Below are 22473 nucleotides of genomic sequence, written 5' to 3'. Positions count from 1 at the left end.
AACCTAAATAAAAATTGAATTTAAAATGATTAAAAATAGAAACAAACTGTGATAAATCTTCTTATGCTCAAGTCTCAATGCAAAACACAAATAACTTAATGCTATTAACTTAGCTTTTAATAAGCTAAGGTAATATATCTCCTCCAAAACTACCAATGCCAAAATAATGTATCCAAATGAGAAAGATCTATATTAATTAACTAAATTAACCACCGACAGAGTTAAAATTGATGAATCTAAATATGTTCCAAGAAATAAAAGAGAACACAAAGAAATAGCTAACTAAAGAATGCCAACAGAAACATGAAATAGAATTAGAAACACTGAAGGAAAAACCAAAATGAAATTCTGGAAATAAAACATTTCATAAATAAAATAGAAAGCTAATAAAACACTGTGACAACAGAACAGAGCACAGTAAGGACAGACTGTGAGGGAATGGGGGAAGGGTAGAAGAAAAGATACATTCAGTTAAAGACATTGGTACATTTTTAATGTAGGATCAAAACGTGTGTGATCATTGGGAGACCATGAAAAGACCAAATCTATAAATTGTGGACACAGAAAAAGAAGAAATTCGTATCTAAGGAATAGAAAACATTTTCAATACAACTATAGCAGAAAATTTGCTAATCAAGAGAAGTAGAAATCCCTGCAAGTACAAGAGTGATAAGGAACATCAAATAGATGAGACTGGAAAAGAAACTCCACGGGTGAGGGTTAAAACTCTAAACATACACAAGTGTATTGAAAGTTGCAAACAGTCAGTTGAGAGTCTCTCTTCCCAGATTACTCAAGTTGAGACAAAAGCTAACCAGGACAAACAGACATATTGCCAACATTATATGGGCAAAACCTCAAAGTATTTTTTGCTAAAAAAAAAAAAAAAAAAAAAAAAAAAAAAAAGACAAGACCAGGGTGTTAATGTTCTTCATTCTTGTTAAATATAAGTCCTGAAAAGCTTAGCTAGAAAACTAAGACAGAAAAAAGGAAAACAGGTAGAAAATGACTAAGTCAAAAATGACTTATTTGCAAGTCCTGTGATTTTATGAAAGCCAATAATGACTTTGACAGAAAACTGTAGGCAGAGGTTCCCTGATTGCCTCAAATAAAGATGGCAGAAGCTGATCATTGGGGCAAAGGATGAGGCAAGATTTCCTGGCTGGACAGGAAGAGAAGGGGATAGAGAGAGGATTGAGATTCGGACCAGGCTGTGGAGCAGATAGAAAGCTACAGACATTAGGCCTCTAGAGCACCGACAGTGTAGCCTCTGAGAGTTATCTGGTCAGTTTTAAAATATAAAAATGTCTAGTGTTTTTCTTCCTCGGGACTAAAGGAAGCTGGGCGAGGCTGCCATTGCTGGCACCAGGGAAGATCTTATAGAATTAGTAGACTTCTGAGCTGCAAAGGGGGTATTGGCTGAGTGGAGACACTATCTACAGAACGGGAGAACATTTTTGCCAACTATTCATCTGGCAAATAGATAATATCTATATTACACAAAGAATCATAGCAAAAACAAACACCAGGCAAACAAACAACTCGGTATTAGCATATTCCTTTGTTAGCTCTAACAAAGTGTGTGCATGTAGGTATGTGCGTGTCCATGGCTTCCTGCATATACGATCATGTCTGAGCAGAGATAGTTTTGCTTCTCTATCCTCCAACTGGGTGTCTTTATATTTCTTTTTTTTTTTTTTTTTTTTTTTGCCTAAATTTCTTGGTAGTACTTACAGCTTTATATGAATAGAAGTAGGGAAACTTGTCATGTTTGTCATATTCCTAATGTGAGGAGAGGCTTCCAGTCTTTCTCATCATGGAAGATGTTTAACTCCGAGAATGAAGTCCTGTTTGACTGTGGAGTGTAATTCTGTTAAATGTGCCTCTGAGTTGTTTGCTAGTGTTTTGTTAGGAATGTTTGCACCAGTACTCATCAGGGACATCAGTCCATAGTTTTATTCCCTTATAACATCTTTGCCTGGCTTGGGTATTGAAGAAATTCTGGCCTCATTGATTTGTTTGGAATTATTCCCTCATTTTCAAATGTTTTAGCATATTTTGAGAAGGGTTAGTACTCAGCGGTCTCTTTCTTTCGTGCTCTCTGTCTCTCTTTCGCTCCTTCTCTCGGTCTCTCGTGCTTTCTTTCTTGCTTTCTTTCTTTCTTTCTTTCTTTCTTTCTTTCTTTTTTCTCTTGTTGAGGCTGATAAAGATATCTGGTCTTGAATTGCTTTTTTAAAAAAATTTTATTTATTTATTTATTTATTTATTTATTTATTTATTTATTATACAATGTTCTGCCTGCAGGCCAGAAGAGGATACCAGATCTCATTATAGATGGTTATGAGCGACCACATAGTTGCTGGGAATTGAACATTGAACTTCTGGAAGAGTAGCCAGTGTTCTTATCCTCTGAGACATCTCTCCAGGCTTTGGATTTCTTTTTAATGGGCAGATTTTTGTTGCAGGCTTGATCTCCTTATCAGTTACAGATCTACTAAGCCTTTATATTTTTTTATGGTTCTCTTAGCAGCATGTAAATTACTGAAATTATGCTTCTTTCATTTAGGATACTTTACTTTGCTATACAGGCTGCTATAGATCCTCTTTGTAATCTTTATTTCTATGAAATGAGGACAAATGCCCTTTCATTAGCTTCTCATTGAACTGTGGAGCCTTTTCTTTCTTCCTTTTCAACATATCTAAAAATGTCCCAAATTGGGCCTTTTCTAAGAAGCAGGCTCTGGGTTTGTGGACCTTTTCCTGTTCTGTTCCTCTTTGCTCAGTCTCTATTTCCTCTTTCTTCCTTTTGATAACAGAGGCTCATTGTATTTATCTGGTTACTTAAAATTTACATTTAGGAAAAATGTTTTTAAATATAAGTTTAGTTTTATCAATAGCTTTTCTCTCTCAGTTAACTTTTTTTCTCTTAGCATTTTTCACTATATCTGATAAATTTTGATGGGTTATTATTTTTATGTGGATCTTTTATTTCCCTTACAAATTCTTTGGCCCAGTAGTCCCTTAAGAGTATGTTATTTATACTATATGCATGAATTTCATGACTTTTTTTGCTGGTACTGATTCCCAGTTTTATTCTATCAAGATCTTAAAGGATATTTCAGTGGTTTCAAATTTTAAATTGTAGTAAGACCTATTTTGAACCATATTATATATAATATATCTTGAATAATGATCCTTGCATGCTTGACAAAATATAAATTATATTGTACTTGACTGGACAGCTTCATGCAGGTAGGTTCATGTGATCTACAGTGTTGGTTAAATACACCACTTAGGGCTGAAATTCCATCCACTGATAGGTTCGTTGTTGTAAATAAAGTTTAAAATCTCCCACTATTAATGTGGAGTCATTTATTTTCTCCCTCATTCTGTCTATGTTTAGTTTACATATTCAGGAACTTGGATCTTTTGATGAAACATAGCTGGCCTCTTGATTTTGTGCATTGCATCTATGCAGGGAAATCATCTCTAGCATTAGACGAGCGTGTGGCTTAAAGTCTTCCTTAGATATCTCCTTTTCCAGTTTCCCAATATGTGCCTGCTTCTAAATGTCTTAATTTCCTTAAATATCCCACCTTTGCTCCTCATTATGGTAGATGGCCCTCCCCCCTTCAAAGTACCCCTATCGCTGATGATGATAATAATAATAATAATAACAATAATAACAATAATAATGGCCTTGAAGGACAGTTCTTTTTTCAGCCTGGCTGGCTTTGTAAAATTGATTACAAAATAAAAGAAGGGGGTGGAGAAAAGACAGGGAGAAGAGGAGAGGAACAAAGTGCTGAACATTCTAGCTGAGAACTTCCTTTCAAATTGGTGTAAGTGGGTCTGCATCTGTAGGCACTATTTCTCTATTTGTAAGAGGCTTACCTTGCACTTCAAGAATTTTTTGATTTTTAGCCTTCAACATGATCTCAAGATTTTTGGTGAGAATCTGGGTCAAATGAGGATCTCCAGAAACTGAGAAAGGGACAATGGTCTCACCATACTGCTCCAAGTCCATCACCCTGGCAGGCTCTTCAGGTACTGAGAAGCTTATTCCTTTCATCAGAAGATACATGAGACCCAGAAGTGCCAGCAGCTGCAACAGCAGCAGTTTCCAGTTGCGCCAAGAGAACATTACCCTTTTGATGAACATGGCTCGGAACTGCTGGATGTAAAGAGACCACTGCAAGAGGAGAGAAGACAGCGTTACAGTGGTTACACACCTTGATGGAAGTTACCAGCACAAATGTCTTCAGCTGTGTGGTAACAGATGTGCAGAAGAAAGAGCCCAGCTGGTAGACCAGGTACATTGTGTTCTCTGAAGGCATTACAACTTGGCACCTAACTTCAGTATTGTGAAAGTCCCCAAAGGGGAATTGTCATTGACATGGTCATTATGCCTCTTTGGAGAACACCACATTCATTCTCATATTAAATACCATCCTTCAACATTACAGTTTACATCACATTTCTACAGCCAGTTCTCAGTGCTCTACAGGATTACAGGACATCTGGGAACAGAAGAATTTAGTTTAAAATTGCAATGCACCCAGTATATTTTCACTTGACCTATTTGGAAGTGTACATAAATATACAATTTTGTCCATTTTTATCAAACTTTTGGGGGGCAGTTTGTAGTTAACTGTGGGTTTGTTTTTCAGTTAAATAATGGAACCCTTCGCTTTAAACACACATGTCTTTAGAAAAGGTGTCTGAGAGTCAAAGGAGATCATATTATGCATATTACAATTTTAAAATACATTTATTTTATTCACCCAACACTTTTACATCCCATTATTCAAAGTAGGAAAATATCCCTAATCAACTAGTATTTCTTAATATAAGAAACCACACTGGTACTGTCTTTAACTAGAAATAAGGGAAATTTGGAGGGAGAACAGTTCCCTCCCATCATGCTCATGACAGGAAGAGGGCAGCTTCTGCTTTTTAGGAGATCGATTCTTACATATATTTCTAGAAATGACAAAATAAGAAGTGTTTTAACCCAGTGATCACCTTTTCTGTACTGCCCCCTAGCTCTGACCTCACCCTCAAAAATGGAAGGGGGCAAGAAAACAACAGAAATGCCCCACAGTTTGTCTTACGTTTGTACTCAAGGAAGAAACTGGGAAGACAGAGTATGGAGGTGACAAAGTGGGGTACCTCCCATCTGACACAGGTGCACTTGAGTATGTTCAGCCCCCTGAAACAGCCTCATTTGTGTTAGCTCAGCCTGACCAAAGACAACCATCCAGTAAATGACAGCAGGAAATCACAATTTCAACTCAAAATTCTAGACACTCATATACAATATTCCACTTCACAAGCTCCCAAGTCCATGGGAAAGTGTAAGAAGTGCTTCTAAGAGACTTGGACAAATATACCCATGGTCAAAGAATCTCTGCTGCACACATATGCAAAAATTTGTACAGAAGATAAATCAGGAGAGCAACACCACAAATGTTAGACTATAAGGTAGCAGTCCCAGTATGACAAAGGGATTCTGTGACTCAACCACACCTGGATTGAAATGTCCTTTGTGTGTGTGTGTAGTGACTGTAATCCTTTGAACCAGCGTGCTTCTTCAGTTCAGAATGAACTGACAGTTCTGAAAACTAAAATAAACCCCATGAGGAAGATCAAGTGTGAAAGTAAAATCTGGGCTGGCAAGATGACTTAGTGTATCAACATGCACGCAGCAAAACCAGATGACCTGAATTGGAGCTCCAGAACCCACCTGGTGGGTGGAATGGGAGAATTTACTCTTCAGGGTTGTTCTCTGCTCTCCATATATAGATGTATATATGTATGTATACGTACCACATAATAAGAAAGTAAATGTAATCAAGCAATTAAAATAGACCTGTTTTTTTTTACCTTCACCATTTCACAACCGAGTTAGAAAATTAAGTGACTTTCCTTATAAATGTTTCCCTGTGTGAATGGGCTCGCTCTAAGAACCTCAAAACTCTTCTGAATTAAGCTAATAAACTGAAGTATCTTTCACTCTCTCCAAATATGCTAGCATTATACTCTTGGGAAAGGTGCTCACCCCGGCATTGAATGAAGAATCCAAATGTCTTGAGTAATCTGATCCCTCAAAATTCCTGGGCACATTCATGTTCTGGTTGTCTTCACTTGTGCCTTGGTTCACTGTAGAAGCTGATTGAGCAATCTCAGTGTTCAACTTCAAATCTTCCAGATTACTGACCCTACACACACATACAGAGAGAGAGAAAGAGAGAGAGAGAGAGAGAGAGAGAGAGAGAGATGATTTTTCATATATATATATATATATATGTTAAAAAATAACTTTTAACAACAATATTAGCTCCCTCTCCCTAACCCCCACCCTTCAAATTTTTCCACCCACAGAGACATTTTAATGGATTTTATGCTGAGTGCTATCACTAATGATGGGAACATGCTTTGGTGTGGGTATGGGAAAACTGAATCCCAAGGGTCAAGACATTGCCCAGTATGCCTGAGGCCTGGAGGTTTGATCCTAGAACTCCAAAATTTCTGGTGCTCTAGATTGAGTGCAAGGCTTTGTGTACATAAGAAAAGCACATGGCAACCAACCTACAGCCCCAGCCCCACAGCCTAGATAAATTAAACACAAATAAAGTTCCAAGATAGTATATCTCTTGTTTCTAGGATGTTTATTAAATGTCATATATTTTACAAAATTATAGTGGTAATTGCAATTTTATTTTTATGATATTTCTAATTCTATAAAAGTCTAATATGTTTTTCTAAATTTTCTGCACTAGATAAATACACAGATTACTTTACAAAGCAAATGAATACATGGTTAATTTATCCTCCTTGGTTCATGATTCTATGTAAGAAGTGTGTGTGTGTGTGTGTGTGTGTGTGTGTGTGTGTGTGTATGTGCATGTGCACACACCTACCCCCCCACACACATGTGTGAATATAAAGGAGAAATGGTATAAAGAAAAACAGAAACCACAGTATAAGAAGCTGTTATGGGCTTCTGGGGCAATGTGGTGCTTTAGAAGCTGCCTGCATGTGACATGCTGAGCAAGAAGAGTTGTGAGAACAGACTAGTCCAAAGACAGGATGCTGGAAATCAGAGCACACATGAGGTCACCTGACATAAGGGCAGGGCTCGAACTTTCAGTTCAAGGTTGCTGCTTGCCTCTTGTGCAGCCTGAGATAGAAGGAGAATTGCTTTCAAAGTGAAGTGTAGCTCTGGGGAGTTGAGAGGGTTTCTCTGACCTTATTTGTGCATTATTACTCACCTGAAGAAAACCTCGTCCATGGTAGTCATGGAGACACCAAAGCCAGAGATGCCCAACTCTACTTGTCTTCCTTCTAGGTCTGTGAAAAGGTCTGCAAACCTGGAAGATAATGGAGATAGTATCCGCACACACATACTTGTGTTTATGTCTGTCCTTGGCTAATTTTCCTGAGCAGTGCAATTCATGTGTCACAGAAATTCTTGTGATGTTGGTTTTTACCACGGTCCCTGACAAATCATGAATGTGGGACACCAGAGGGAAGATACCCCAGCAAGTTGCTACAGCAAACTACTTCCTGGCTTTCTAATAAAGTCATCATTAACTCTCTGCATATATTGGCTTTCTGTTTTCCCTGCTAGTTTAGATTTAATTTACTAACTACAATCTGTAGCTCCTGTGAAAGAAACATAAGCAAAAAGGATAAATCTTTATAAACTAAAAGAAGTATAAGACATCCAAAGCAGAAAAAATGAAAAAAACATAGAAATACATATATATATATATATATATATATATATATATATATATATATATATATATATTGAGAGAACATTAAAAGCCCTTGTTATGCAACAAAATAAATCCACTTGTCTCTACTCGCCAAGAAGAAAAAATGTATTTATATAGTGCCCTGTCTTATCAACAATCAATGCCAGTTTTCAATAGATCTTATGGTCGCTACTTTTTGTGGCATCCTTCAGTACGATTTCTGAAATCTTAGAAAGCAGATGCTCTGACTAGAGTGTCTCAGAAGACAAGTGGTAAGGATCTGTTTGCCAAGTCTGAAAAAACCTGGAAAGGTCATAGTGGTTTCTGGTGACCCAACACCATTTTGTAGCATGTCTAGATCCTTGCCTGTGTGTGTGTTCCTTGGGCAGGATAAATGACAGCTCAGCTGCAACATTGGTCTCCATCTTGGCAGTCGGTATGTAATCCTTAATCAGCTGGGAGATTTTTTCATCATCACTGTCAGGAGTCTTCACTATGACTAGGTGATACCCTACACCTGAAAAGATCCAACAAGAAGGTCAAATGAAGCCACTCAATATTCTCAGCTAAAGCATACTTCATCTCCACTGTTCAGGTCTATTAGCTGCATGTGATAAGGCACTTCCATGTTCTGTAATAAAAAGACACAACATGCATGCTGTATCTTCACACGTCACTGCTAATGCTTAGCTTATTCTGAGTGATCCCCTGTTCCCAGGCTCCGACACCCCTGGTGGAGTACAAGGTTGAAACCAAAAGGAATTTACTTGACTCACATGCCCGAACCCTCATATCCAGAGTGGGAAAGAGGAAGAGGGGCTGGTATTAAGAGAAGCAGTGACATCCTGAGTCCACTTGACCAGGATGACAAGGCATCTCAGGACAGTCTGCCCTCATGCCCCAGGCCACCCCATCTGTGTAACCTGACAGCTAGAGATGTTACTCGGATTTTTTAGGCTGTTTAATCTGCCATCTTCTCAGATGGTCATTTACTGAATAAATCAAGGTTTACAAGATTTAAGTACCAGCTGACTTCTGCAAATGGCAGGTAGCAGTGAGCTCTGATATTCTGGTTACACATGGAGAATAAGGTGTAGTGTGTATGATGTGCTATAAGTCACTTGCTTACAAGTCTAAAGAAGTGCATTCCTCTGTGTGTGTGTGTGTGTGTGTGTGTGTGTGTGTGTGTGTGTGTGTGTGTTGTATAGGATCAAACCAAATGGCCAGGAGCATGTGAGGCAAGAGATCTTCCGCTGAGCTGTTTAATCCCCAACTTTTAAGGAATGTATTACAATAGCTACCACCTACTGCTATCAGAGTCAAGTGAAGAGCAATATAAGTTACAGATCAGATTTGAGGAACTGCAGAAGATATTCTCTGTAAGTACTCTCCTGCTAAAATGGCAAGCAGTAGCTTAGAGAACAAAGAAACACATTATTTGATGATTTAATACACACTAACTGAGGACAGGCATGACAGGCATGATTTAGATCCTAAGGATGGTTTGAGCTAGCCCAAACATGTAAAAACCCTAGTGGCCTATATCTCTGTAAAGAAATATAGCTGAATTTGATTACTTAGAAAAATGTACAGTGTGTTAAACAATATTAGTGCAAAGGAGAGAAACACTAATTGTTCATGGATGGGCAATCCAAAGTGAAGTGTCAATGAGGTGGTTAAACTTGAGCCAGAGTCAGCAAAGGCTGATGGAGGAAGCCACAGTGGAACGTGTCTGAATGAATGAAGCAGGTGTTAGGGCTAATTCTGAATTTTGCAAGTACAGAAAATTATCCACAGTTGAAAAAAAAAGTCATTGGAGTCCAGTGGAAATGTCTTTTGCACAGCTGTCCCTGGCTGTGGGAACGAAAGGCAAAACTCTGGTCCTAAAGCAGAAGAGACACCGGGAAATGCTGCGGCCCAGTCACCCACTCTTATCAGGTTAGACAGCATTTTGGCAAATTTTGCAGATAAGGAAACTGAGCCCCAACATGCCAAGTGACTCGGTAATTGGTGAGTGTTAAGAGCCATGCCCTGTTCAGTCTGCCTATACGATGCTCAAGAAAGAAAGTTTTATTTAAATTTTCTTCAAATTTGACAGATGGTCATTCAGTTTTCCTCTTTCTTCATAGTGGAATCTTAAAAATCCGTTTTTTGTTTTTTGTTTTTTTGTTTTTTTTTTTTACACAGAGACTAGACAACTTTGAATCATCACATTATAAATTTACACCATAAAATAAAATGCAATGCCTTTTGGACACCTAAAGAGCTGACTGAAGACAGTGGGACTTGTGCTACCCTGACGAGGGAGATCCAGATACTAATGTACAAGCATTATTCTTCATGAACACATGCCAATGCATATGAAATGCTGACACACACTGTATTCAGATAGAATCTTGTCTAGGTCTATCTCAGTACAATGACTGAGTTTTAATAACTTTTTCCTGATTGCTCCACTCAAATATGCCTCTAGTTTGCCAAAATGTTTAAATTCAGTCAGCCCAATTTGTCATTCTTTCTTGTGGTGCTGGACGTGGACCCCCATGCCTTGCCCTCTTAGTTCTAACATTTAACTGGATTACTGCTGCATCCTCTGCTAAGGCTTCTGAGTTATGTGATGTGATGGACATCAGATAAAACCATTGTCATTTGCAATTCGTTTCCATTTTCAACATGGTTTTCAAACTTAATTTGTCATTACCCAAGCAAAAAGAATCCTTTCTGAGTCAGGCTTACCTTATGTTGTTGAGCATCAGGAAGACAATTTTTATTTCCATATTTTTCTTTAATTATAGACTATTTTACGGTCTTAAAAACCTACTTTCCATTGCTCTTTTCTGTCTGTGTATGGTGTGTGCATGAATGTATGTGTGTTGTTATGTGTGCAAGTGCATATGTACATATGTGTGTATGCGTGTACATGGGTGTATACATTTGTGTTGGTGTAAGACAGAGGTTGACACTGGGTGCTTTCCTCGAGCACTATCTTCCTTATACATTGAAGCAGGATCTCTTACTTGATCCAAGAGCTCAAAGACTTGGCTTGTCTAGCTAGGCAGTTTGCTACGGGGCTTCCCAGTCTTGGCTTCCTGGCAGCTGGAATTACAAGTAGGACACCATGCCCACCCAGTATTAAGGCATTGTATGGGATCTAGACTCAGTCCTGACACACACATGACTTCACCTGCTGAGCATGTCCCCAGCCCTCATTGCCCTTGTAAGCTTCTTTTTAAATGGAAAACCCTATCAATAATCAATATATTCAGGTACTAATTGTGTGTGCCCAGTTGACTTACGATAGAACATTGGTGTCTATTTACTAATCGAGAGTACAAAGGCAGTCCATGATATTATTTACCCTCATTCTGACATTGGGAAGTTTACTATTAAAGCCCACATTCTTCTTTGGGGAAGGAAAAAGAAGAAGTGGCCTATCCCCCTAAAGGGTGACGAGCCAACATTAAGTACAGAAAAGTGCAGGCTTGGGTGTTAGATGCACCCAGACACAAATCTCTTCCAATCACCTTTTGGATTTCTCATTACTAAATATGAGCACCAGCTCTCTTATACACAAGAAGAGAAAGCTCTGCAGATGTATTACCCATGGGAGAACCAATAAATGTGAGCTGAATGAATTCAAATATTGTAATGATGCCATCTTTAACCACATTCATTGATTTGTATCTTCCAAAGATTGTATTTCTTACTAGTTTGAGACAGATAGTTTCAACATCAATAACAAATAATTCATCTGAGCTCACGTTTTATATTAGTCCCTATAAGCATACACTGAACTATGTACTAAGTCTGTGTTCCTATGACATATTATCAGTTATCATCAGCCATATGGAAGAAATAAACATGATGTTCATGTTCACTGGGTCAGTAAGGAACGTTTTCCCAGTCAGAATATGCTTATTGGGTCAGAATGGGAGACAGAAACTGGATTGGTTTTGTTTAAATTATAACCAAAACACTTCAGATCTAATGCAATAGAACATGGGGAGGTCTGTGTAGAGAAAACAGAAAAGAATGAAGATGATGTTGGAGTAATATTTTTTGAGACAAGGTCTCACTATGAAGAGCTTCTAATTTATTATTCCTACTATCTCAAGCCTACCAAGCACGATAATTATAGCCATGTGCCACCATGCCTAGCTAAAAAAAAAAAAATAGAATCAAATAGATAGATAGATAGATAGATAGATAGATAGAGACCGTATAGTTTCTTCAGGAAAAGCGAAGAGCCACAGCACTTCAGGATCCCCATGACCAGGATGGCAATCCTGTCACCCAGCACGTCAGCCTCATCCATATGGTGTGTGGTCAGTAAGATGGTACGGTCCTTTTTATAATGCTGAAGCAGGTCCCAGGTGGCCCTTCTTGAGACTGGATCCATGCCAGATGTCGGCTCATCAAGTATCACCACCTAGAGACAAAAGTAAGTAACCAAGAGTCTATTTACTTCATGTTTGCTACAGGTGGGACAATCTGCTATACATGGGAGACATATTTAAGCAAAAATACAGACTCTAGACCACCCTAGGACGAACGACTGCTAAATCCTTAAGTGTCAAACTAATGGCTACATCATGTCAGCTACATTAATAATGGGAAGTCTCTCTCCTTACCATTTGGGAGAGTTGAGTTTGTGTCAGTTTTTGTGTTTGAATCTGGAGGAGTAAAGACCCATTTTATTTTATCTTATTTCTTACTATGTGTGTACACATATATGTGGATATCAGGAATTGTTGTCCAATGTCTTCCTCAGCTACTCTATATGTCTTTTCTTTTGAGACAGGGCCTCACACTGAACCCAGAACTCATCTCTGGGGATCAGTCTGTCTCCACATCATCTTTGCTTTAACATTATAGGCACCCACAACCATGCCTGGCACTTTTACCTGGGTGCTGGGGATATTCGTGAAGCCAGGTCTCCATGTGCCCCACAGGTACTTTATACCACAGAACTGTCTTGCCAGCCTCACAAGGACCGGTTTTAACTGTTAGTTACCTTAGTGTCCCCTATTAGAGCTATAATGATTGAGAGCTTGCGTTTCATTCCTCCGCTCAGATCCTTTGACATGGTATTACTTTTCTGCAGCAGGCCAAAAGAGGTGAGCATTCGGTGAATTTCTGTCGATCGTTTCCGCAAAGGTATTCCTTTTATCTAAAAAGAGGAGCCAGAGTTTATGCAGTGCTCGCAACCCTGTGCTTAGAAAATTCTTACCTTATGGCTTTAACAGAGTTGTGTGCATATGCTCTGCACTACTCGCTGCTTTCAGCATGAACTTTTGATGAAGGTAAGGCTGTTCACACTGCCTGTTCACACTGCCCAGAGGATGTGAGGAGTGCAGAAGTGGGGTGCTCACCACGGAGTAGAAATGAAGGTGTTCTGACACTGTCAGCATTGGGAACAACAGGTCATCCTGGGGACACAAGCCCAAGCTTTTCCTAACTTGAACCATGTCAGATGAGATATCATATCCACTAATGTAGACGTTTCCTCTGGTAGGAAGATATAAACCTACAATTAAGCAAAGACATGGCAGAGCTTAGCTTCAGCGAAGACACATGGCAATGTTCTGCCCACTAGGCGCCTTACCTGCAGAGTCTACAGATCATGCAGAAGCAAAAGTGTCATCCACAGAGATACCTAGTGCCAATGATCATGATCTCATGGCGATGGTGAAAGAAGTGACTTTTCCTTTTTGTCTAATTTTATATCTCTATTGAAAGTATTTTGGTTTTGAAATTTAAATATTACAGCACTTGCCCCTGTCCTCTCTCTACCCCTTCCCATGTACCTCCATTTTTGCTCTCAAACTTGCAGCCTCTTTTAAATTTAGTCCATCTAATGCTACTTGTACATATATGATTTGGGTATTATGTAGCCAATTAGGAAATTCTCTGTGGAAGGCTATTTTACCCCTCTCTCAACATTCCTTAGTTGCCTGTTGTTCTTTGGTTGGGCACCGTGAGATTTCCCCTTCCGTATTACGATATCTACTGGTATCCTCCTTGTTTGGGTCTTCCTTAGGTAGCCATGTTGTTGAGATTTCATGGGTGTAGCTTCCCTTATATTTCTAGGAGGCATGATCTCAGAGCCGAATTTGTGTGCCTCTGTTTCTTTCAGTCCTTCCACACCCTCTTCTTGAACACTTCCTGGGCCTTAGGCTCAAGAGTTGTAGATTTATCCACTGGACTAGACACCAAACTGCATTTTGGTCAGTTGTAATTTTCTGGACTGGTCTCTATTGCAAGAAGAAGTTCCTTTGATGAGGGAAGAGGTCTACATGTGTCTGTGGTTAAAAGGAGAAATATTTAGAATACAGTTAGAAATTATGATGGTTTAGGTAAAGCAGTAGTTGTAGGCTCTCCTCCAAGATCCATGACTTCACTCTCCCTAGGTAGCTGACCAGGCATGTTTTCCTTCTTGTTGAGCAGGTCTTCCATCTAATTAGAGAGTTGTTGGTTACTTCCACGGTATACATGCCACTATTGCACCCTTAGTGTTATCTTGTCATGCTCTTCATTGCTGTAGGTCATATGTGTCACAGCTGGATAGGTCTGTTGATTGTGTCCCCCTTTGGAAGTCGAAAGGAACCTTCTGGTTCCATGAAAGCTAGCCCTCAGGGGAGACTTTCAGGGAAGATCCGGTTCTGATCATCAGAATCCTACTCCTGAAGTGCACTGAGTCATCAAGGAAAGAGCTAAACTCTAGAAGGAAAACCTATGGAAACAGCTTATAATGTTTTATGAGTCTCTTAGATTTCTCAGGGCCAGACTTTGAAAGGGGGTTTCTCATGTCTAGAATTGGGGTTTCTGTTACATAGCCTATGGCTCTCATGGGAAGCACTGTCAGCCCCGGTAGAAAATTTTCATTTAAAATATATATGTATACACACAGACTTGTATTTATTATATGTAATTTTAGGTAAACTATATTATGAAGACATCATATTATCATAAAGAATATGATATTATAAAGAAATAATATATTATAAAGAAATAATATGATTTCTTGTGGGGTTTATTTCAGACACCCTTACTGTCATTTCACCTTCTCCCTCTCTCTCCTTCTGTATTGATCTCCTTCTCACCTCTATAACTAAAGTTATTTCCATTTCTCTCTTCAAATCACTTGTACTCTGACATTCTTCCCTCTAAAGCTGCCCACAATCCCTTTTGCTTTCTTGGTACCTGCAGTTACTCCAGGGTTGTTGGCTATCCACACTAACACAAGCAGCTGGCTGGCAGGGAAGGTGGCAGACTTCCTCTGTAAACTTTGTAAACCCTCAATGCATGCAAATGGCCAGGTGTGCGTGAGGAGCTCCAACAGCCAGGTCATAAAGGCTAAAATAGCTGTAACTGCCAGATCCAGCTCCCCAAGATGGAAAGTGGCCAGGCTCCACCCCGACTACCCTAAAGGCCCTAGGGGTTGTTTTCTAATGCTTTAATGGTCATTCCCAGCCCCAACTTAGAAGAGTGGCCAGGCCCTGCCCTTCAAGAAAAACAAACAAACAAACAACCTCCCACCAATCTTTGAGCTTGCCCCCAAAATCTGGCCACATAATACCTCCAGTCTGGAAAGCCCCCTCCCCTCATCCCTACCCCAAGAAACCCAGTATAAACCCTGCCTTCTGTCTAGTTCTCTGCCGCTTCTCACCCCAGCAGAGGCAGCCAGCCTCCGGGATTTTCTCTACTGATAAATCTCTTGTGTGAGGTTTGTTATGAGGTGAGACTTGGTGGTATTCCTTGGCTACGGACTACCAGGATACCTTTCCTAGCAGAGTTGTTTCCCTGGGGAAACCTCTCTAAGCTGAGCGGCTACAGTTGCACTGGGGAAATTTCCCGGAAGCTAGAAAGGGAAGCCTTTCCCTTCAGAACTGCAACACTTACCCACTCATGAAGATTTGGATCTAGGAGCCACAGATGAGACACGGCATTCGACGTTTGTCTTTCTGGATCTCTGTTGCCTCGCTTGACATCTTTTCCTAGTTCCATCCGTTTACACGCAAAGTTCACGCAGGTAAACGTTTTTGTTTTTACAGTGAGTAGTATTCCATAGTGTTTGTATACCACATTTTCATTATCCGTTCGTCACTTGAAGGGCATTTAGGTTCTCTCCATTTCTTAGCTCTTATGACTAGAGCAACAATGACCACAGCAGAGGAAGCACCTGTGGAGTAGGATATTGAGGCCTTGAGGCAAACGCCAAGGAATGGAGTAACTGGGTCACATGGTACCTTCATGTTTAGCTTTTTGAGAATTCTCCACACTGGTTTCCCTAGTGTGTGGACCAATTTACAATCCCACCAATAGTGAATATTCTGTATAATCTGGATGTTACTTTTCAATCAGATGTTTGACAAGGAAACACTCTCTCCTGCTACATCAGTTTCCTCTTCACTCGTCCCCACCCCTCGAGGTACAGAAATGTTTTAGCTTTGTGATGTCCCACTTGCTAATTGTTGCCATTAATTCTAGGGCAAATGGAGTCCTATAGAAAGTCCTTGCCTAGAGCTGTATCATATAGGGAACTACCCCCTGTTTTCTTCTACCAGTTTCAGGTTTCACATGAAAGTTGTTGATCTATTTTGGGGTTAGTTTTGGTGCACAGTGATAGATATGGGACTAGTTTTATTCTTCTACGTGGAGAGCTGGAGTTCCTCAGGCAGGACAGATTGGACATCTGACTTTCTAAGCATCATTCATAAACATGTTTTCTTCTGACCAGCATGTATTTGTGGCAACTTTTTCAAATATCTGATGGCTATAGCCACCTGTATACATGTTTGCATCTTCAACTTTGTTCACTTGATTTCATATCTACTTTTATGCCAGCACCATATTGTCTTTAATCCCATGGCTCTATAATAATCTATACTAATCATGAATATTGTCCTATGACCTTCTTTTTTGCTGCAGTTGTGTTTTTACCTGATTTAGATATTACAGTAATATTTGCTTGATTCATAGGTTAAGTTTGAGAGTGCTCCTTCTGTTTCTAATTTTTAAGATAGTTTAAGAAAGATTTGCTGTGGTTCTTTGAAAGTCTGAAACAAATTCATCTTGGGCTTTTTTTTTTTTTTAAGTTGGGAGGCTTTTTATTGCTATTTCAAGCTCATTCGTTGTTTGGGTTTGTTTAGGTGGTTGACATCTTGGTCTAATTTCGGTGGTTTGGTTCAATCTAGAAACTTGTTGCTTTTTATCTTTTCCTTAGATTCTCTAGCTTAACAGAGTCTAGGTTTTTGAAGTATTCCTTTATGATATTCTGTGTTTCTATGGTGTCTGTTGTAACGTTTCCTTGTTCATTTCTGATTCTGTTCATTTGAGTCCTTTCATTCTGTTGGTTAAAGAGCCAACAGCCTGCCAACAGTGTTTATCTTCTTAAAGAAACAGCTCTTTGTAATGTTTGTTTTGTTTCATTGATTTTGGCTCAGATTTTTACTATTTCTTGACATCTGGTGAGTTTGAGTATGGTATGTTCTTGTTTTTTAACTTTTTGAATTGAATCATTAAGCCTTTTTTTTGGGAGAGGTATTTGGTGATGCTGCTTTTTCTGGGACACTTGGGGTATAGGCCAGTTGTAGCTATGAAATGCAGAAAGCCATCAAGAACCTGGAGTGTTACATAATTGGGAAATAAAAAGTCTACTTAAATGTCTACAGAAAGTAGATTCAAAAGATCCTGATCTAGACCAAATAGAAAATAATCTAAGTTTTGGCAGCTCTTGTATTTTATCCTATCATATAATTACACAATTAATTTTTTTCAATTAGTTTATCTTTTTAAGTTTAATTTTTTGACACATAAAACATAACATTGTCCACATTAGTTAATGGTATAGCAGATGATCCTTCAAATGCACAAATATAATGTATAGTGCTTTCAAAATATTTTCTTCCAGGTTTTTAAACTCTATGGAAACCACTATGACATATGGAGATGCTTTCTTTACTGATAATACATCTGTGTGCGGCTTGGAAAAGACCACACAAGACCAAACAGTTCTAAGTGGGGTTTATTCAGGAGATAGGGCAAAGATGGGGGGTGGGTAAGAAGAAGAGGAAGAAGAGAGCAAGGTCAGGCGGTTCTGCCTAATTTATATGGGCAGTGACGTAGCTTCTTGCAGGTAAGGGTAAGAGGTAGCCAGGTGGATTCTGGAAATGTATGGCTGTTGCCTTGACAATGATGTGGGGGTCACCTAGATGTGATGTCACTGGGTTCCAGAGCTTGATACCAACATTTTACTGGGCAATAAGACACCAGGACTTTTTATTCCTAGCTAACTAACCTAGTAACCACTAATCTGTTTCCCCATTCATACCTTCCCATTTCCCATTCATACCCTCCCACTTCCCATTCATACCCTCCTATTTCCCATTCATGTGCTCCCATTTCCTCATTTATACCATCTCTTTTCTCATTCATACCCTCCCATTTACCATTCATACCATCTCTTTTCTCATTCATACCCTCTCATTTCCCTCCAGAGTCATGTAGTCACAACTCTACTCTTAACTTCTATGATGCTGTCTAGTCTACATGTGAATTACACTGTGTGGAACTCCTCTGTGTTTCACTTGATTTTTTTTTCCATTCCTGACCACATTGTTGTAAATGACAGACTTTCCATTCTTTTTATAGCTGAATGTTGTTCAATTGTGTATATGTATCACATTTTCCTTGTCTATTCATCAACTGATACCCACCTGAGTTGCTTCCTTTCCTTGGCTATATTCACTAAGACTCTCCTTCAAAGATATCATCCTATAATCAATCACAGAGTGAGTCTGATAATACTAATCTTCCCTTACAAGAAATTTGACAAGATTTCCTTTGGAGTAAAGTGAAAAGGCATGTAACAGTAATTCAAATGCGCACACAAATGGCCACAGATTTATCATTTCATTTATATGAAATGTGTCAATTAGTCAAGTCCACAGCACCTGAAATCAAACTGGTGATGGTTGGTGGCCAGAAAGACAGGGCATTAAGCAGAAAGTGATGGCTAAGATTAGAGTTTCCTTTCAGGGCAGCATGGCTCTTCTTAAGCAAAATCAAGGCAACTTATGCCAAATTTATCTTAAAAAGTAAGTATTAACATTTAGAAAACTTAACAGGGGTTGGAGAGATGGTTACTGGTTAAAATCATTGGCTGCTCTTTCAGAGATCCCAGGTTTGATACCCAGCACCTACATAGTGGCCCCCAACCATCTGTAACTCCAGTTACTAGGATTCTGATACCCTCTTCTGGCCTCTGTGGGCACTGCATGCAGGCAAAAAAAAAAAAAAAATGATCCATACATACAGAAAAATTAACAAAGCATGACCCTTGCCTCAAACAACTTAAGTCTAATGCTGAAAGCAAATGACTGGGTAATGGTGACATGTGATTAATATGTTCTAAGTGCACCTGTTAACATTCTGTGGGGAATTGGTCTAGTTGCTTAGGCCATATTAATTGCCAAACACAGGTTAGAGTTAATAATTGTCAGTGAGGAGCTGTGGAGGCTACATTGGTTCATATGAAATGTAGGTTGGAATGAATTAAAAATGGAATTCTTAGGCTGGTGAAATGGTTTAGTAGGCAAAGGTACCTGTTGCCACACCTGGCAGCCTGAGGTCAGTCACCAGACCCATAGGGAGGAGGGAGAGCTGCTCAGCTGTCCTCTGATCTCCACACGTGGGCAATGGCACACATGCTTCTCTCCCCATACACACAAAACAAGTAAATAAAAATGGATTTTTAAAAGTGGATTATTTGAGAAATTGGAGAGCTTTCTGGGTATAATTCCACATCTTAAGAGGTAGTTGGGTCACACAGATATATACAGATGTCAAAAAATTTCCAAATAAAATGTAGACATTATGAAATACTTTTATCAAAAAATTCTAAATTGTGTAGTGAAAAGAATATTTAATGTATAGAATCGACTTTGAAATATTTTAAAATGGGTTGATAGGTATATAGAAAGTATGTAAAGTATTAGAATGGTAGACTGTAGGTTATACATATAGAGATATTTGCTAAAAGTTTTTTTCAGTTTAACTCTGTGTTTGAAATATACTCAACAAATTAATATGGGTTCATAGTACACATTCACACTAAGAGTAGTGCACACTGACCAGATTACAATGGTTTCCTGTGGTGTGTCAAGATTAACAGGAGATAAAACAATGTTGGGAGAAGTCAATAAAAAAAAAAAAAGAATGATCACAGAAGTGTCAACAAAAGCCCCAAACTCAGTCCACAGAATTGGTCCCAGTGTGATCCTGGATACACACCTGTGAGAATGGACAAGGTGGTGGTTTTTCCTGCCCCATTATGTCCGAGAAGAACAGTTATCTGCCCCTCATACAAGTTCAAAGACAAGTCTTTCACTGCCATCAGGGTACTGTTTTTTAAGGTAAATTTCTGTCAAAAGAGAAACAAGTACTAATTTGATTACTGTCACCTGTAAACAAGGATTCATTTACTATTCAGAGTTGAAGAAAAATGTCATTGATTTTAATGCTGGAGAAGAAAAAAATCAAAGAGAGATTAAATTGTGGAAACCAAACAATGCCTACAGGCAGCCACAGGGATTGTTTCACTGCTGAAAATCCCATTGCAGACGCTACTCATTACATCAAAATGAACTCTCTCCTGTGCTCTTATCCGCATGAGCCACACAACTCTCCATTTACACACATGCTCCAAAAATTTGAGACTGAGGGACCTCATACCGTTTTCTACCTCATATTCTGAAAACTCATTAGTCACTAATCATTGCTAATCAGCTCATTTGCTTATTTAACAAGAAATTATTGAGCACCTGTGTAGCATGCATTGTAGAACATGGTCCGATTATAGTTATGGATAAGATATACATGGTACTTTCTATAGCAGAAAAATTATAACAAGAGAACAGGAAAACACATATGCATATGTGCAGAGGAATGACTTAAAGCTTTTACTAAATATTAGAAGTATGCTCCAGTGGAACACATCAAGAGCCTGTGTGAATGTAGTCAAGATGTTTCACAGCAGGAGAAAGGCAGTGTTCCAGTGGGACAGCACTCCAAGCACATATCAGGTGTAAGCTATACATTTAACAATGGGCACAGTGTTGTAAAAGGAATTACAAAGACTAGCTAGACACACCTTTATCCACCTGTACCTGAAAGAAAACCAGCTTTGAACAAGATGGAAAATTGCATCTGTTACTGCAGTGACTATCTCTGAATACTGTACAATGAATTTAAGTGCCTCTGGCTGCCTGCATCTAAACTTTTTTCTGAGTGTGTGAACTATCATTTTCTTTTGTTAAGTGGTATTTTAGGACTAAATAAAACTACAAATATGGTATTAGTCTAATTTCTAAATTCATTTTAATGGCCATATTGGGAAGTTGTTCACACACTGTACAGTAAGCCCATTTAGAGTATAAGTTGGTGGGTTTCAGTTCATTCACGGTTTTATAGCTATCTGTATGCCCCACAAGTACTTCTTTCTTTCTCTGTCTTAACTTGGAACTACAGACTGCCTTGGCTGCTCTGTGACACAATTAAATGAAGCAACTACAGACCTTAAGAATACCAGGTACCCTGCCGGGCGGTGGTGATGCACACCTTTAATCCCAGCACTTGGGAGGCAAAGGCGGGCGGATTTCTGAGTTTGAGGCCAGCCTGGTCTACAGAGTGACTTCCAGGACAGCCAGGGCTATACAGAGAAACCCTGTCTCAAAAAACAAAAACAAACAAACAAACAAAAAAAAAACAAAACAAAAAAACCAAACAAAAACAAAAAGAATACCAGGTACTCATTCATGTTTTTCACCAAACATTCAGAGGTGAACCATTGCTAACCACTAGACAAGTTCCTTAAAGCCCTGTCTGAAAAAATACTTCAGCCTGTATTTAAGTAAAACATCTATACTCTCTCCCTCTCTCCTTCCTTCCCTCCCTCCTTCCCTCCTTCCTTCCCTCCCTCCCTCCCTCTTTCCCTCTCTTCAAGGAAAACACTCCCTGTCTAAGAGACACATCTTTACTTTCTGCATTTGTTGAATGTAGTGTGCTTGTCAGGTTCTGTAAATTAACTGTGGACTTCAGTTGCTTATGTCCTTACTGACTGGTCTAGTTCTATGCTCATATTCTTAGTGGTTTCCTATTTTTGTGCTTTGAAAAGTATTTTTAATGTACTAATCACTATTTTTAAATCTACTAGTTCTAGCATCTATATCATGTTCCTAATGAAGCTCCTCTGTTGTACCTTTACTGTTGGTTATTTTGTGCTTCTTCACATGTCTATAGGAGACCTTTGGATCCACTGAGTACTCATGACACTCTGTGCAACCTTAGGGAGAGGTCTGGGAAGAAATGAACCACTGTAAAATCAGAGGTGTGTGCCAGGTGTCAGTGAATGAAGTAAAACTGGGAATCGGAGAGACAACAGAACAAGGGCAGAGAACATTTTCTTTGATATAGCACTGCCTTATTAAGACAATAGTTGATGTCAGTAAATTTCCAAAGCAATCCAATGACCAGGCTGTTTAACACCCGTGCAATATGATCAAAGCAGAATGTAGGGATAACTGGGAAAAAGGAGCCCCAGAACCCGTCCTCCCCTGGCCCTTAACCCAGGCACATGGCAGACATTATGTAAAGGATTAAATTGCCACAAATTATAAAATTAAACATTCAAATTAAGTTAGAATAGCTC

At 39.0% G+C, this 22473-nt stretch overlaps 1 protein-coding gene across 1 annotated transcript in view; it reads right to left on the bottom strand.

The window, feature by feature from the left end:
* Nucleotides 1-22473, bottom strand: part of LOC117716620 (phospholipid-transporting ATPase ABCA3-like) — a 96571-nt gene that overhangs the window by 43246 nt on the left and 30852 nt on the right. Inside the window, exons 12-19 of the mRNA XM_034513730.2 lie at nucleotides 20058-20187; nucleotides 13136-13290; nucleotides 12778-12933; nucleotides 11982-12192; nucleotides 8130-8280; nucleotides 7275-7373; nucleotides 6062-6221; nucleotides 3895-4192 (exon numbers count right to left, since the gene is read on the bottom strand). Coding sequence (XP_034369621.1) covers nucleotides 3895-4192; nucleotides 6062-6221; nucleotides 7275-7373; nucleotides 8130-8280; nucleotides 11982-12192; nucleotides 12778-12933; nucleotides 13136-13290; nucleotides 20058-20187 — 1360 coding nt within the window. The remainder of the gene's footprint in view (nucleotides 1-3894; nucleotides 4193-6061; nucleotides 6222-7274; nucleotides 7374-8129; nucleotides 8281-11981; nucleotides 12193-12777; nucleotides 12934-13135; nucleotides 13291-20057; nucleotides 20188-22473) is intronic.

The sequence above is a fragment of the Arvicanthis niloticus genome, chromosome 1, assembly GCF_011762505.2.
Source record: "Arvicanthis niloticus isolate mArvNil1 chromosome 1, mArvNil1.pat.X, whole genome shotgun sequence".
In the NCBI taxonomy this organism is placed as follows: Eukaryota; Metazoa; Chordata; class Mammalia; order Rodentia; family Muridae; genus Arvicanthis; species Arvicanthis niloticus.
Note: the sequence above shows the minus strand (reverse complement) of the source record. Positions and strands in the feature narration are given on the sequence as shown.